Source organism: Neodiprion lecontei, chromosome 4 (genome assembly GCF_021901455.1).
Source record: "Neodiprion lecontei isolate iyNeoLeco1 chromosome 4, iyNeoLeco1.1, whole genome shotgun sequence".
NCBI classification, from domain to species: Eukaryota; Metazoa; Arthropoda; class Insecta; order Hymenoptera; family Diprionidae; genus Neodiprion; species Neodiprion lecontei.
The window spans coordinates 19,551,363-19,567,929 of record NC_060263.1 but is presented as its reverse complement, the minus strand read 5'-3'; the positions used below and the strand labels follow the sequence as shown (position 1 = coordinate 19,567,929).

The 16,567-nt window shown below is 33.9% G+C and overlaps 1 protein-coding gene across 3 annotated transcripts in view; it reads left to right on the top strand.

Annotated features, from left to right (window-relative positions):
* Positions 1–589: 589 nt before the first annotated feature.
* The window catches only part of LOC107219254 (tetraspanin-1), a 28,591-nt gene continuing 12,613 nt past the window's right edge, over positions 590–16,567 (top strand). The window contains exons 1-4 of one of the 3 annotated variants that reach the window (XM_046737263.1): positions 590–1,002; positions 1,479–1,607; positions 7,833–7,946; positions 8,465–8,563. In XM_046737263.1, coding sequence (XP_046593219.1) covers positions 7,887–7,946; positions 8,465–8,563 — 159 coding nt within the window. In that variant the 5' untranslated portion in view covers positions 590–1,002; positions 1,479–1,607; positions 7,833–7,886. Of the gene's footprint in view, positions 1,003–1,463; positions 1,608–7,832; positions 7,947–8,464; positions 8,564–16,567 lie in introns of all 3 variants that reach the window. The other 2 variants (XM_046737264.1, XM_046737262.1) reach the window with 2 other exon arrangements.

Below are 16,567 nucleotides of genomic sequence, written 5' to 3'. Positions count from 1 at the left end.
ACTAAGAAATTATTGATTTAACATAAAACAATTGATTCAAAGCAACTCGCTTTTCTACAAGATCACTTTGTTTCATCACAACCTATAAATCGCAAACGTCAAAACATTCTCTCTGTTCAAAGCTAGCATGTTATAATATAATACAGAGGATCCGCAGGCCAGCAGCACGTCTTCACCCGACCACGCATGGTAGGTACAACTTACGTACGTACGTTAAAACTCAAACTAGTCCATGCAGCGTACAGGGTACGTCATTTTTACGGTAATTTTAACTCTCGTTTCGATTGCCAAGAACAAGGCTACAGCATCTTTTCCTCTGCGGGCGATTTATGGAGCATTGAATTCCCTCGATCTCATCATCGTCGTCGTCGGCTCTTCGTCAGCAAGTCCTGCGACTAATTCTCCGTAAGTATTCTTCCGATTCTTATAGCTGAGATAATATCCATCTACATCGCTGCATCAATGGCACAACTGTAACACACATTACATGGTGTATAATGCGTACGGAGTGCGTATAATTCCCGAATCCCCCCCCACCTTTCCTACACCGTTGTTTTTCTGGTTCGAAGCGGCGTCGACTCGACTCGAGAAATTCAGTCGAGCCGGAGCAGCGGCAGAACGTTGACGGTCTTTTCTAAGTGCGCAGTGAAGGCTTGAAGATACGTGCGACGCTTTGAGTGTTCTTTACGTGATCGTAGACCGATACCTGTTGATTAAAAAAAAAAAGGGAGAAACGTTTGACTCTAGTGTTCAAAACAAAAAAAGAAAAGTAATAGCAGAAGTCACGGCGTGGTTGTAATGCAAATAACAACACTGAACGAAGAGTGTTTCCTTTATTATTTTACCCAAGAATATCCAAGTATCGTTGAGATCAGTAATAATTCTGTGAAGTGTCGTTGCGGTAAAACTTGAGATTTACATTTAGTGGATTGGTGCGTCTGAGAGACGATTCATCCCTCCATTCGTCCCAACCAAACGAAGAAAAACAAGCGTCATACAAGGGTACGTAACTCCTTTATCTTTCAAAAGCAAAGTATAAAGTTCAGTGATAAACATCGTTTCGAAGTTTCGTTTTGGTTGTGTTTTGTCTTTATATTCCATTGATAGAAAAATCAACACAGCGTTGCAGCTTTACCGATGTTCGTTTGTTTATTGCTGGAAATTTTTATACTGTCTTGTATTTTTTCTGCACGGTTATTTGCCGGTCTGTAGCGAGTCTCTCACTCTAACTACTCGATATTCTAACAATAACCCGTCGAGCCAAGCGCGAACAACCGGGTCTCTTTTTTTTTTCCTTCGTGGCGGCTACGGCAGCGTAATAAAAGCGAAGAAGGAGAAGCTGGCCGGAGGCTCAGACGGCACCACTTGTTGCTGGTGTATGTATGTAATTTGACCGGCGGAGAGGAACGAAGGTCGATCCTGCTTCCACGCTGCCAGCATTTAAATCCACTGTTTTTAATTAGACACGTTCACTTCAGAAGCCTAATCAATTGTTGGAACTTGATTTCTGGCCACAATACCATGCGACGATGGCTTCAGAGATCTTTCGCGTCTGTTCTCGGGCTTCTCCTTACTCCGAGTTCCGTCAATAAACAAATATAACGAATGTAAGTAGAGAAATGTGGTCAAAATGAATCATTGCATTTTAAATTGACGTAATTATAATAAGCGCGGGTCGAATTGTCGGTAAAGCCGCATGTGTCAAGAATTGGTAAGGCGAGGAAGAATTCCGCGAAGCAGCGCGCGCCGTTTAGATAATCGGCTTAATTACCGTCTCTGACGCATCATTCCTGATGCAGTATTACATGCATAAACTTAGGACTTCGTTTACATGATACCTACAAGATAAACACGGGCGTAGTGCTTTATGATTACAGTTGTAAAGTCTAGAGGCGATATGCAGGTTTATGCATCAGTCCTTTATCTGTTATCTCGATTGGGGGTTGAAATGTTAACAAAAAAAAAGGGCGAACACAAATCTTTTCACTGTTCGTAGGATAAGTGATACACTTTTTCTCTGATATGTTCCTCTTGTTTTTTTTCTGTTTTCCTTCCGCCATATCCCCTAAATCATCGGCAATAAATTAAAACGACTTTTCTAAACCTAGTAATCCTATCATAATATATATCGTGGTAAGTTACCAGTAATCATCGAATTATTTTATTCCTAAGCAGCTGCGAAGATCTCTTTTTGAAAGTCCAAAAAAATAGAAAGTACTGGAATTGTATAAAAAAAAATTGATACGAAGCATCGATATTTAAACACTTATCCAGTACTTTCGATTATTGTATTCTTTTTTTCAAGAAATCTTTCCAGTTTACGGATATAACAGTTTGATAAATTATTATACTCAGGAAATAACCGAATTTCGTATTCATCCGTTTTTAATCTTTATTAATTCGAAGTTTACCGTTCAAGTATTTCATGAATATATCAAGCGTTTCCAAAAATAGTATAAATCCGGTTTTCTTTTTCAAGTTGTGTTCAGTCTTTATTCGTCTTGTAATTCTAGCCTTTCTTAATGACTCCCTCTGCGTTTCGTTCTTAATAAATAGTTACATTATACAATAGCTTTTATTCTATTATCAATTCATAGATGATAGACGCGTGTATTAGAATAAAATCCCAGTTGCCGTGCACTATATATATTAGCGTGGTCCTTATTTAGGGTGTTTTTCGAAATTTCGTGTGAACAAGGAGGAAACAGTTTTCAAAAAAAAATATGCGCAACCTGGAGCCTGTAGGTTAAATAAAAGTACCGCCTTTAAGGCAGTGAATTTTCCAATGTAATTTAAAAGCGAACTCGGACTCACTGCATTATTATTTTTCGCCTCACCTTATTAATGCTTCGAAAAATCTGAAATTTAGTATATGTCTCTCCTATAGTCGTAAAAAAAAAAATTGGGCGATTTTCAGCGACAAAAGTTTTGAAATCCCAGCACGTCAAAGTTGTGTTTGAAATTTGAAAATCACAATTTAACAAAATAAATGGATAAATACTCAATTGATGATTTAATTTAATTCTTTAGTCAAGTTTCAAACAATTATATCTTTATCTCGTATGATCGTAATATCGATAACAGAGAAAATGGTTAAAATGCACCCAACATTCATTTCACGAGTGTTCCTCGCCTGAGCCTGCAATTTTGTTGAGTTTCGCATACGTAGCAGAGACTTTGACGTGATATTATTTATTTAATAACTTTGTGTCAAGTCGCGGCCGCGTTGCCTGATGTTTTCATAATTGGTCGTTAGACAATTTTATTTTTAATATCACACGCGAACCAAAAGACCAATAATACCAACAAGAAAAATACAGGCTCCAACTTGCGCGTACTTTTTTTTCGAACACTTTTTCCGCTTTGTCCGCACGGAATTTCGTAAATGCCCTAAATAAGGACCACCTTAATATATATATATTATACATATAATAAAATTTGTTGCCACCACGACGGATGACGACATTTTGTTCTTTTTTTTCCTGCAACTAGTGGTGCTTTTTTTTATATAGATCGTTACATAATTCTATTGTTGTATATTTTTTTTTTCCCCTGGGTGATACACGAGAATTATCATTTGAAAAACTACGCAGTATTATTTATAAAAATTGTCTCATTCCTCGGCAATACTCTTATAATACATGCTAAGTTATATGCGTGTAGCAGCTGTATGTATTAAATTGTGCGGATGCGAGGGGTTCGGTCTCTGATTCGCATCTCCGTGGCAACGAGAAAGGAGAGAAGAATCTTTTGCCCTATGCTCTCTTCTCTTCTCTCATCGTCTGCAGGCAAGATGAGATAAACTGCTCTGTACCAGCAGCAATAATGGCAGCACCGTTATTTTCATTTCTATTTTCATTCATTCATTCATTGTCGCGTATTATATTATATTGTATTATGTTATTACTTCAATCGTTTCATATTACAGTGTATATTGTAATTTTCTCTTCTACCTATAATATTTTCCACTGTATACGTATTAATTGTTTGAGCAAATTTTTTTTTTGTTTTAAGTAAATAACTTTTGTATCTTTTAAACCGTGTAAACGAAATCATTTTTTTTTTCTCATTAATTTGAATTTAAGAACATTTTTTATAACTTGAGTGGCAAAGGAAAAGAAATAAAATTATTCACTATTATTATACATTCCACAAAATCATATTATATTAATAAACAACGTATTACATACACTTTAAATTGCAGCGATAGAGAGAGTTTTTAGATGCCGACTTTATGCGAAATTATTACGTATTCAATTTGAACATTTAAATATTTTATAATAAAACGGTAATGATGATAGATTTTAAGTAATAATTTGATGTAAAATCATTATATAAGTAAAATTATCTGAAGAGATCGATATCCAAGGAATTATTTGTTCATATTGTCTTCGTATTATAAGTGTCTTGCATATAGTGAGAAATTTCTTAGCGTCGAGTGACAGTTTTTTATTTTCTTCTTTTTCTACGCGAAATCAAATTGTAAACTTTCTTGTTTGTCGGTAAAAATTTTTGCTGAATAAAAATATAATCTGCTGATCAGTTTATCCAGTTTTTGCTATCCATTTATCGATGCAGTAGTAACAACATTATATGTATAAAAATAAACACGAGTATAATGAATTTAAAAATACAATGTATCTTATAGATAGTTGAAAACAACATTCATGTATAATATGTGTAATATGTTGCGAATTGCGATAATTATTGGAGACACTGATTATTAGAGAGGAAAAAAAAGCGAAAGACACAGTTTTAAAAGCGATGATTTAAGAATAATAAAGAAAATTTTCTGCTGTTGAAACATTCATTAAATAAAAGCAATCCAACAACGCCATTAATAATATTTCTAAAATTGTGTGCATCAAAACATTTGCAGTGTGGAGTAATTTAAATACGTATAACAAAAACGTAGAAAAAAGAAAAGTTTTAATTAATGCGTTAATCACACATTTAACATCATTTTATTATTTGTGAATAGTTTCTCTTTTGTCTACATATTGCAGGATAAGAGAGAAAGAGAAAAAAAAACCAAATTTTCAATGATAAGGGAAACTCTTAATCTTCTCTCAATAATCTTTTCGCTTTCGTCATAATTGTCCTTTTTTTTTTATCCTTGAGATTTTTGAAATAAATTTTCTTCAGACGTATCACGAATGATAGTAATAATAATAATCATAACAACAACAGTAATAATCCAATTTAAAGAACAAGCGATACGATTCGAGATCCAATTGCATTCCGATGGGTCTGTTAACGTTATATCGGGGTACAGTACAGTAAAAACAATGTTCAAACAAAACATATTCATCGAATAATAAAGTTACAGGTTGATCAAGTTGACTCAGAAGGTTAAAGCAATGTCACCTCAATATTATAAAACAAAGAAACAAACAAACTAAAAAGCACCGGAGTTGTTTCTTGAAAGAACACAATAATTATGCACAGTTGTGATAATTTTTTTAAATATTTTTTTTTCACCACGTCGACTTTTATCCGTTTGCGAATGAAAAAAACTGTACCGTATATCCAATTTTGATAAATCATACAGCTCAATTTTTTTTCCCCCATATTTTCTCCAAGATACGTTCACGATATCGAATAATAATCGCGTTTCAGGTTTGATTTCGGTGGAATTGGACTACCGAAAAAAATGAGCGATTAAATTCATCGAAGTTTACGGATCATAAAAAATTACTTTCTGCAACGTCACTCGTCTATCAAATTATTAATTCGTAACGTGATGTAATCTTGTTTTTAAAAAAAAATTTATGGTATTTAATTTTTTTTCCCCTACCAAAATGCTGTGAATTTTTTCATCAAAAGTTATCAGAACTCGTTTCGGATACGTAGCGAAAATCGCTGTTTTTCACAATCTTTCTGCTTCTACACTTTTTCGACTGGACTGTACGCCGCCGGATGCATCCTTACCTTAACTCGGTTAAGTTATGCTCTGTATACATTTTTTTTCCCCCTCCACTCCTCCCACAAAGCAGAGCTTCGTCTCTTGTTACTGAATTCGGAGCGTCCGTTGTATACCTGGAAGAATTTGAAATTTTATTTTCATTTCTTACATTCTTTCTTGTTGAAAAATTCGGATATCTCTTCTCTGGTGATGCTTCTTTTCAGAAGTGAGGAAATTTTTTTTCTCCCATCAATGGGAAACGAAACCAGACCATTTTAGTTCGTAAAAGAAAGCAACCAACGTTAAAAAACATCTAATTCAAAGAGTATTATTATAGGCGTTATTTGAAAACTCAATGTGAAGAGAAAATTTTCTTCTTCAAAACCAACCAAATTTTTCATTCCCACATTGGATCTGCGACGTAACATTTTGTCTATCGTTATGTTATAAGCAAAACGGTTTTTTTTTTTTTTTTTTTTTTTGTGCGAACAATGCGACCCTCGTAATGCATTCCAACAAAGTATGTGGTTTTCGGTGGATAATTTTCTTTGTTGAATGAAACAAAAAAAAAAAAAAAATGCTTGATTTTCTGTAAAGACATTCCTTGAAAAAGATTCTTTGATGTTTATTTCAGTTTATTCTTACTCCAAACGAAAATTATTTTTACCAAACGAAGGTATTTGAAGAAAAGAAACATTTCGTTGTGTTAAACAATTTTTTTATTTATTTATTTTTTTTTAATTTACCGAACGAGATATACTTTCTCGTTAATTAAAAAGAAAATTACGAAGTACAATTGTCTGAAGAAAACTTGTGTCAATTTTCTCTCGAGAATTTATTTATCTTTTTTCCTACAAACTTTTTTCTCATTGTATCTATTATGAGGCGGCTTATGTTGTACGTCGACAGTTTTACGCCGCTGTTCTCTCCTCTCCTTCATCTCCTGATATTCTCCTTATTCTGCTGCACCTGCCGGCATGCAGCACGTAATCCTGACCCCTCTCCCGGCTTTGGTATGCCAGGCCATATATTTTCGGTGCATCTAACGGCAGGAATGCAGCATACAAGAAGAAAACAATTCGTGTGTGTGTGTGTGTCTGTATGTAACAGCAGATTTTTTTTTTTCTTTCATTTATTTTTTTTCCTTCTTTTCCCGTACATAGTACAACGTTGGTCAGCGTTTTGAAAAAACCTGTGGGAGAAATTTCTCTGTGACATTGATTGAAAAAAAAAAAAAAAAACGTAAAAAATTATACATATGTAGAGTAATAATAAATTCTTGTCGCGTAAACCTAGTTTTGTTGTATACGTTATACAAGCATGTACCTTGCACGTATACCTACTACTTATATCATTGAGAACACTGCAAAGAATTACAACCGGAAGTTAGTGAATTTTGTAATTAACGTTAATCCCGCGTGTAATTCGGTCAACTCTCTGTTATAATATGATGATGATGATGATGATGATGATAATGACGATCATGATCATTGTCGTTGTTATCATTATCAGTGCAATATATTAATACGGTTGGCGTTACATTATAAATAATGCCAATCGTGCCGATGACAATACATGCATAATTCGTCGTCGTAATTTAGTTGTGCGCTGTAATAATGTAATTATTATAACAATCGAGTTGTATCGTCATTTTGTAATATAGGTATACCGAGTGTATTTATAATTGACGTTATGAAACATACGCGTATTAAAATCATACGACGCTGGATTTTATATTTTATGTAAATTTTCTTTTTTTCTTCGTCTCCAGAATTTTCAAAATTCAAAAAATGGCAAAAACAATAATACGCATCACCTTACATTGTGCGTTATAACACATATGCATCATACAATAGTTATTATACATCCTTCTCCGTCGTTGTTATGATTTTTTTTTATTATTTATGTTATCCGTTTTCTGTTGCAGGTTCAAATATACACATAATACATTTTCAACAAGAGTTTGAAAATATCGTTAAAAATGGGGTGTGGTTCGCGATGTGCCAAGTATTTTTTGTGCTTCTTCAATTTCATCTTCTTCGTAAGTATAGTTACATATCTTAGATTGGGCGCGTAGGTTATGCTTTATCAAACAATTGGTTCGCATTAGACAAATATTATAATAAACGTTATAAAATATATACATGTACGCATGTCTTTTTACACCGAAGCAAGAGTATAACTGAAAAAAATGTTGTTTTTTTTTTCCTTTATAATACTGACGTGAAGAAAATGTTTGTAATACTGTTGATGACACAAAAAAAAAAAAGAATCGAAGTACATGATAAATATCGAGCTTGTATGTTTATATGACTTTTTAAAAAAAAGAAGTCTGTCATTTACATGTCAGTTATTTGTAAATCTCGCGAAATTATTTCATCGTTGTTGAGATTATCCCCTTTTTTTTTCTCTCTTTTTTTTCTAAGTTTTGCTCGATCGATGATAATTTAATTGAACGATAAGAAGATTGAAAATAAAAGGAATGGTGTTTTTTTAATTATTATCATTATACGTCGCAAATGGATTATAATATATATGTATATATATTTGTAACTTTAGGTCGCTGGAGGCGCAGCGTTGGCTGTTGGCATCTGGTTAATAGCCGATAGAAATTCCTTCACTAATCTCATAGCCAAGGTCGATCAGGCTGACATTGTGGTAAGTCTCTATACATATATAGCTGTGACCTTCTATTATTGTTCCGCATATTTGCATACATTTATTTAACACACAATCAATCGAAATTCCATTCGTCAAGGTTCTTCTGCATCGTTGCAGTTTTAAAGCGAACAATTCAATGAAATCTTTTTACGTATAACATGGCAGTGTTTAAACGATTTTTGTTTTTTTTTTTTTTTCTTTTTTTAATTAACAGACTAAAATCTCGTTTAAAAGTGGAAAAAATCAAATTATGCAGAATAAATTACGCGACATGTAATTGTAATATAGAATATTCGAAAACGCGTGATTCGATCGATTTGCCATTGTAGCATCGATTTCTATCCATTTACTTTCATTCTCTCTCTTTCTACCTTTTTTTTTTTCTTTCTTTTATTTATTTATTTATTTTCCCTCGCCAACCACCTTTCTTCCCGCTATCATGTAAAAATATATAATCGATACTTGCAAACCTCGTGCAGGTTCGAATATCGTTAGAAAGCGCCGATCGATTACTACCGAAAAAGTTGACGACAAAGGCGTATAATTTCCTTATTGGCGTCGTTATCTTATAAGGCATTCTATTTGTCTCCCAGGTTGATTTCTTTTCTTTTTTTTTTTTTTTTGTTCTTCCTTTTTTGCTCTCTTTCTCTTTCTCTCCCTTTCTCTTTCTCTTTATAATTAACAATGAGACGAAATCGTCGTCGAACTTTCACGTCTCTCATCGAGAAACGCGCGGAGAGAGATGGAAAAAAGTAATTATCTATATAATAGGCATTATTCAAGGAAAAGTTTATTACATTATGAAATTAACTCTGCGAGGTGACTGACCATCACTTCGATTTTACGTATATACAATTCGTCGTTACGCTTAATCATTATCCAGGAAACAACTTGTTTTCATTTATTTTTTTATTAATCTAGATTTTTCAAACTCTTGTTATTGAAAATCGAAATTTATGAAGCCGAGTGATACAATTGATCGTATACATATAATTGAAATTGTTTTGCTGTTTTCTGCAGAGTAAAATTGACAAAATTAAGTATTGCATGATTCGTACACTGTATCGCATTGTGGTAAAAATTTCAAAAATGAATTGAAATACGTAAAATTGCAAATATACCTATATACATGCGATACAATGTATTTGTTTCTATAAACCGAGAAGCAAAATCTGTCAATATTACCACCGTCATTGTTATTATCATTATTATTATTATTAACATCGTTATTATTATAGAAAATGTCAATGAGATGCGAAGGAAAAAATAAATAAAAACTGTATAAAATATCGATACGCACCAATGGAGAAGACCAAATGATAGAGAATATCGCGGTCAATATTCGCGGTCTAGTGAACTTACGATCAGTCAGCATCAAGTTGTTGTTATAGATCTGTGTGGTATGTATGTGAGAGATTGGAGCATTCTGTGCCAACTTAATCACGCCGTGTCGTACAAGCAAAACAATTTATGTAGTATACAATCATAATACAGAGGTAAAGCAATTTTTCTAACATATAATGTATATTTTGTATGAAAAAAATATGCGAAAGATAAGGAGCCGAAATCGAGACAATTAATCAAGCCCCCGTTTTAAATTATACTGACATTACCGCCTCTTGGATATGTAGTACATGTGTATATTGTACGTAGACGTAGTAAACTACTACTACCAACATCGGTAATCATACACGGCGAAACGAGAAACAACATAAATTATTCAATTAAATGCTAAAACGTTGTTGCGCAATGAAAGAAGATTCCCGCGTTGTGGGGCGTATAGAGTCTAATCCTTATCATTTAAATACATAACCGCATATTATGTAGGCTTTAAATTTACCTTTCCATTTATTTTTCTTTCTCTATGTTTGTTTCTTTTACGAATGATTTTTTCAATCGTACACGTATACGTCGTATACCTACATTTGTAAGTTTTACAAAGAAAAATGTGGCCGTCAAATTTTTCAAACTTTTTCTCCCTTCTGGTAATAGTAAACTAATATAATAAAGTGAAATTGTACATGTTCAATAATTATAAAAACATCGCTGAGTGAAAAATTGTAATGTAAACTTTTTACGGAGAAGAATTTTTTATCCTTCTAAATTCCATGACACAATTCGATTGGTTGAAAAGGATATTAAAAAAAAATGGTAAAAATGCAACTTTTTTATACTTATACGGTATTATACAATATTTCCATTTCCTTCTTACTTTTTCTCTCTCTCTTTTTCTCTTTCTCTTCTCGTTCGACCATTTTATAGGCGGAGGACGAGTCAATTTGTCCAGTTAGGTATACATTATTTAGCTCACTTGCTTATGTATGGGCACGTTTTACCCGTCGATTACCGGAAGACGACCCAGATTATACCTGCTTCTTGAATCTCGCCTGTCTCTTCACCATGTACGTATAGGTATACATGGCAATGCCTTTTACATTACACGTGCTCGATTTAGCCATTTTTTTTTTTTCTTCTTTTTTGCAAATTTGATTTCGACAAAAAACAACGGTGAGAAAAAGTAGATCGCAACCGACGAAGTCCAGAATTCAAGAGTCGGAATAATTTGGAATTTTCGAAGTTGGAAAAATCTGATTTTATTACATAGGTATACCATGTGCAAGAATTTGAAAACACGTAACGTCGAAAAGTTGGAATACCTAGAGGTTTGGATGGGAAAAAAAAAAAAAAAAACTAAAACATATAAAAAGCTGAAATATATAAGAATCGTGGTCAGAATTTCTTTGTATGCACGCATATTATTCTATACATTCAGTTCTCGCGACGAAATTTTGTATAATGTATATTATTTCGTTTTTTAATACCGTTTCAAGTTTTAACATTCTCCTGTAAATGTGCAGTCATGTGCGCTTTTATTCGAATTGCTACACTTGGAAATTATATCTATCTCTATTTTTTCTGAAAATTCCGACGTAGTTATTTGGGACGGCATTCCTAGTATTTTTTTTTTTTTTCTTCTTCTTCCTTTTTTCCCCTCCTCTTTCGTTTTATCTCTGTACTAATTTATCCAATTTTAACAACTTATACACGGTCGCGCACACAGTATATATATATTTAATTTGCGGTAGCTGAGTTGCGCAAAATTCATCGTCGCTGTGTCTTTTTCGTATTTCATTCGTTCAATGTTCATTCATTCGTTCCTCATCCAATATAATTTATTTCTTTTTATATACATGATTACCTTTATAGCTGGCTGGCTGGTACAATTTCTGCACTTAACTTACACATCATATGCTATACGTATTATAGACATTAGGTACTATCTTGACATCCTCCCCTCCGCTGAAACAACAAGTCGCATGACCCCAACGAAATACGTGCTCAGAATTTAGACTATATAACGTTGGTTCTAGTAGTTGCTCGTCTTCTTCTCATTCCTGCCATTATCATTATCGTCATCGTCATCGTGTTTTGCCTGTGCATAATTAAGATATAAGTTTCAGAGAATAAGATATGAGTGTTATGTAATCGGTTCCCAAAAATTTGAACGTACATTACATAATGTGTAACACAATGATTCTGAAATAATCAAGCCGGAAAAACAGTTTTTTTGCGATACTTTTCATCATCATGAAAGCGATGATCTTGACAACGACTGGGTGAAAAATCTGAAACTGATACGACTTGGCAACCGAGTGAAAAAGTTTTGAAAGAAATTTTTTTTTTTTTTTATTAATATGTACATAACCTGAGAAAAACACAATCGGTTATTGAGAAAAGGTAATAAGGAAGAAAACGTACATGTTTGTCGGTAAAACATTGAAATTCGATTCATTTCCGGTAGAGCCGGAAGTTTAAATTAAACGGGACATGGCAATCTTTTATCACGCCATTTCCGAGATCATCGCGGCAGTTTGTCGGACAGACCGACATTTTTGTGAAAACCTGTTTTTTGGATTCTAGAGATTCGAAACCGTAAAGATTCGTTGAAATTAAAAAAAAAGTCTATATCGACCGAAACTAATATTTTTTTTACATTGCCCAACGCGATGAAAAGTAAAATGTATATCAATAAATAGTCCATTCGAAATGTAAATTGGAGTTTGAAATTTTTCGACATCACAATTTTCTTTTCCTAATCATTAGGGGGTGTCATTGATAGTCTAAACCCATAATTTCGAACAGATTTTGCAGTAGCATCGGGCGCCATCTTTAACTTGTGTTTCAAGTCGGAAAGTATAGATCGTATAGACAAAAAATTGTCATGGCCAAAGTTGCAAAGAATTAAATTTCCTGCAAGCTTAGTTATTACCATTTTTCGAGTTATTGGATAAAAACAAATTCCCCTATAAATTCAAGATGGCGGCTGAAGCTACTACAGAATGTTGCCAAAATTCTGAATTTATCCGTATGTGTTCCATACATATGCTAAGAGGTTCTCTCGAAACGACCTGCTCGACAATTGCAGCTCGTCTTGTTCATAAGTGTAACCAATTTCGTAAAAATATTACCACAGCTCAACAGGCAGAGTGCGGGTCACTCTTTCTTAATAGGCAAGAGGTTACGGTTGACTGTCACTTGTCAACCGGTCGATTCTAGGGAATTTCTTACTGTTGGCGAAGGTTTGCGGTTTAGGCTGCGAGAATCTTAAGAATGGATGTCAGCCAATCAAAATTACAGGTCCTTTCAAGAAGAATTCTCGGTACGTATAGTAAAATGCGTAAATGCGTCAACCCTCCGGCTAGCTTGTTTTCGATCCGAAACAAAGTGCGACTTCGACTCGTGACAATGTACCTCATTTTCTGATATCAGCTGTATCGCCAGCCATCGTCGCACGATTCGTATAGAGTTGAACTCGCATTTCGTTTTGGACCGAAAACAAGTTAGCCAAAAGGTTGAAGGCATTTATGCATTTTACCGTACATATAGATATGATCAAGATCCCCCGGAAACATCTTTCGAAAATAGACAGTTTTTTTTTTATTATTATTTTTTATGACGTGTTGTGCAAGAATGAAGAGGAATTGAGTTGCGCAGAAACGTTTTTCTTCTCTTCTTTATCTTCTTTATCGACGCGGTATCCGGATATTCCTGTATTTTATAACCTGCCTGTAATACCTGACCATATTTTAGGTGTATATAAGGTAGTAAATACGTGTCGTATCGCATGGTCAATACATAATATACACATGTATGCGTGTACGTTCATGTATCTGCATCTGGGTTTTGAGAGCGACGACATGCTCGCTGCAGGTGATCGGTGTCGTCGAGTCAAGTCAAGTAAAGTCGCGTCGAGACGAGTTCTTGAATCGCAAACCTTTCCTTCCCTTTCCTTTCCTTTCCTTTCCTTTCCTTTCCTCTCTCCTTTCCTCTCATTCCTTCATTCGGATCGAGCCACACCTGCACGCGTAGCCGCGATTCTTTTTATCCGACGAGAAAACCTAACCTAACAGCTAACCGTGATGACTTGTGTTTACTTCCGGTTTTCTCCTTGTCGTGTAATTTATATTGTTCGTATCACGCCAACTGCAATGCGATTATTGGGCAGAAGGGAGAGGCGAGAGAAAATTGTAAATAGGCCCTACCGAAAATAATGGGCCCTCTGTACAATCAAATCGGATTTTCAAAAAATGTCTGTAACGTTTGGAATACATTTTTAGACCAAGGACAAAAAAAAAATTGCAAAGCGGAAATTGGTCTGACTTTACTCCTTCCTTAAGGGGCTCATTTTTCCCGCCTTTCCCCTATATATTACAACTATAAACTCTGAGCAAAAAGAAATATTACAACGAGGTGAAAAGGAGAATCAACTCGATGTTAACGATGATTATAAATATATATTTGTAATAAATGGAAAACAGTAAATGGACAGCCAGGTTTCCAATTTATATCCGTTTCTTCTATAAAAATTGTATATTTGTATTACGCATTTACGAATCCTTAATAATTATACATAATTGAATACCATTCGCTGAAAGAAAGAAAAAAAAAGAAACATTTTCACCATCAATAATTGTGAATTTATCGGTTACGTTTTTTCTTTTCGTATATTACACCAAACGTATATATGTTGGTATACCGTTGATACGTATAGAGTAAATAAGTTTCTCTGCGAGTGATTAAACACCACGCAAGTCATCATGTGCGTATAATATGTTAATTTATGTCTGTAAATAGATGTATTTTCGGTATACATTTAACATTGCCGCACACGTATACTTTCTATGCGTATGTACATTCATATCTGAGAACTCTTTAATCGTATGAAATGTTTCATCTTACGGGCAGGTAAGACAGCGTGACGCGTAACGTTGCGCGTCATGTAGAAAGTATAAACCATAACGATGAATGTGAAAAAAAAATTAAATTAAAAAGACAAAAAGAAAACAATATAAAAAATACTTTTATACATACACAATCTGCACTGCAATATTTACGTGAAAAACACACACTGCAGAGCTGTAATATATTATGCTTTCAGATTCTCAATTACAAACATATATGCACATGTGTAATTTATACATATGTTATATATATATATATATATGTATATGTATATGTATACACAGGGGAAAGTGTGACGTGAAACTTTGCTCTGATATATTATATGTATCATGTATGTATACGTATATATATATATATATATATATACATGTGCGAATCAGCTGTTAGTTACTTGTACAGTTGTGCAATGAAGAAATTTTCTACACAAATTAGTTACTCACTTATATGTTTAATACATAGGTATAAGTCGGATACAATTATTATTACATTGTTGTTATTATCAGAGAATCGGAAATAATTGAATTTACCTTTTTATACATTCTTCTTATACATACCTATATGTATAATGTAGTACATACAATATGCTATACCTTGATAACGATCCTGGCAAATTATTGTTTTTTGTTTTTTTTTTTGTTTCTCTGGAAATGGGTAGCAGAGCACTGCAGCCCTTTTTTCCTTATTTATAATGTATGCACATATGCGCACATACATACATACATACATACGTACATACATGCGTTCGCATTTGTCAAGCCCGAATGAACAATCAATATCTTCCTAACAACGGGCTCGGACATTATTATCATTGTCGTTGCTGTTGTTGTTATTATTATTTTTACATTTTTTTTTTCCTCGCATTTTTTTTATCCATCAGTCGTCACCCTTCCTTCACGCTTCTCACTCACACATTCTCAGTCTCACTCTTTGCGCAACCCTTCATTTCATTCTGGGGTAGGTAGGTATTACATATATACATACATACATACATATCTATATCCTATGGCTATAATCTATGGTCATTGCCCTGTTTCCGCATATCGTGCGACTGACTACTGCATTCAGGCAGCAACAATCAGACGGTCTCTATATGTCTTTCACTTGTTACGTTCTGTACTTCCCCCCCCCCCCCCCCCCTTTTTTTTCCAATATATTATTCACGACAGATTAATGTTTATTGCTGCAATTGTTGTCATACGGAATTTCAATCGCCGCATACGTATCCATCGTACAATAATGTGTTAATTAATTCAACGAAATTATTTCAACGTAACGCGAAAGAATTATAATTATCAACATACTCTGCAAAAATATACGCTTATAACTTGTGCGATTGTTCGTAAGTTTTCTTCCACTTTTGGAAAATACGTAAAAAATATTTCCTAGCATTAATCGATTAGACGATTTTTTTCTGGGTTTTTTTTTTTTGTGTTTCTTCTCTTCTCTTTTTTTTTTTTTTTTTCCTAAATTTGCATCGGCAATATGACGAGCAGTGATCCGAATCAGCGTGGCAATAAATTGCCGAGGCATTTATTAATAATTGTTGTCAATGCCGAATTCGTAGACGGAGGAAATTGCAACTGTGACGGAAAAACAAAACTTACGTATCAAGAGTCAACCCGACGGATTAATTATCGACGGAAATAACTTGAATCTCGACAGTTGGGAAAATTGTAAACAAAATTTTTAAAAAAATAAATAGATAAAAAAACACTGAAACAATATCATATGGAAATAACGCTATGTTCATGAAACACA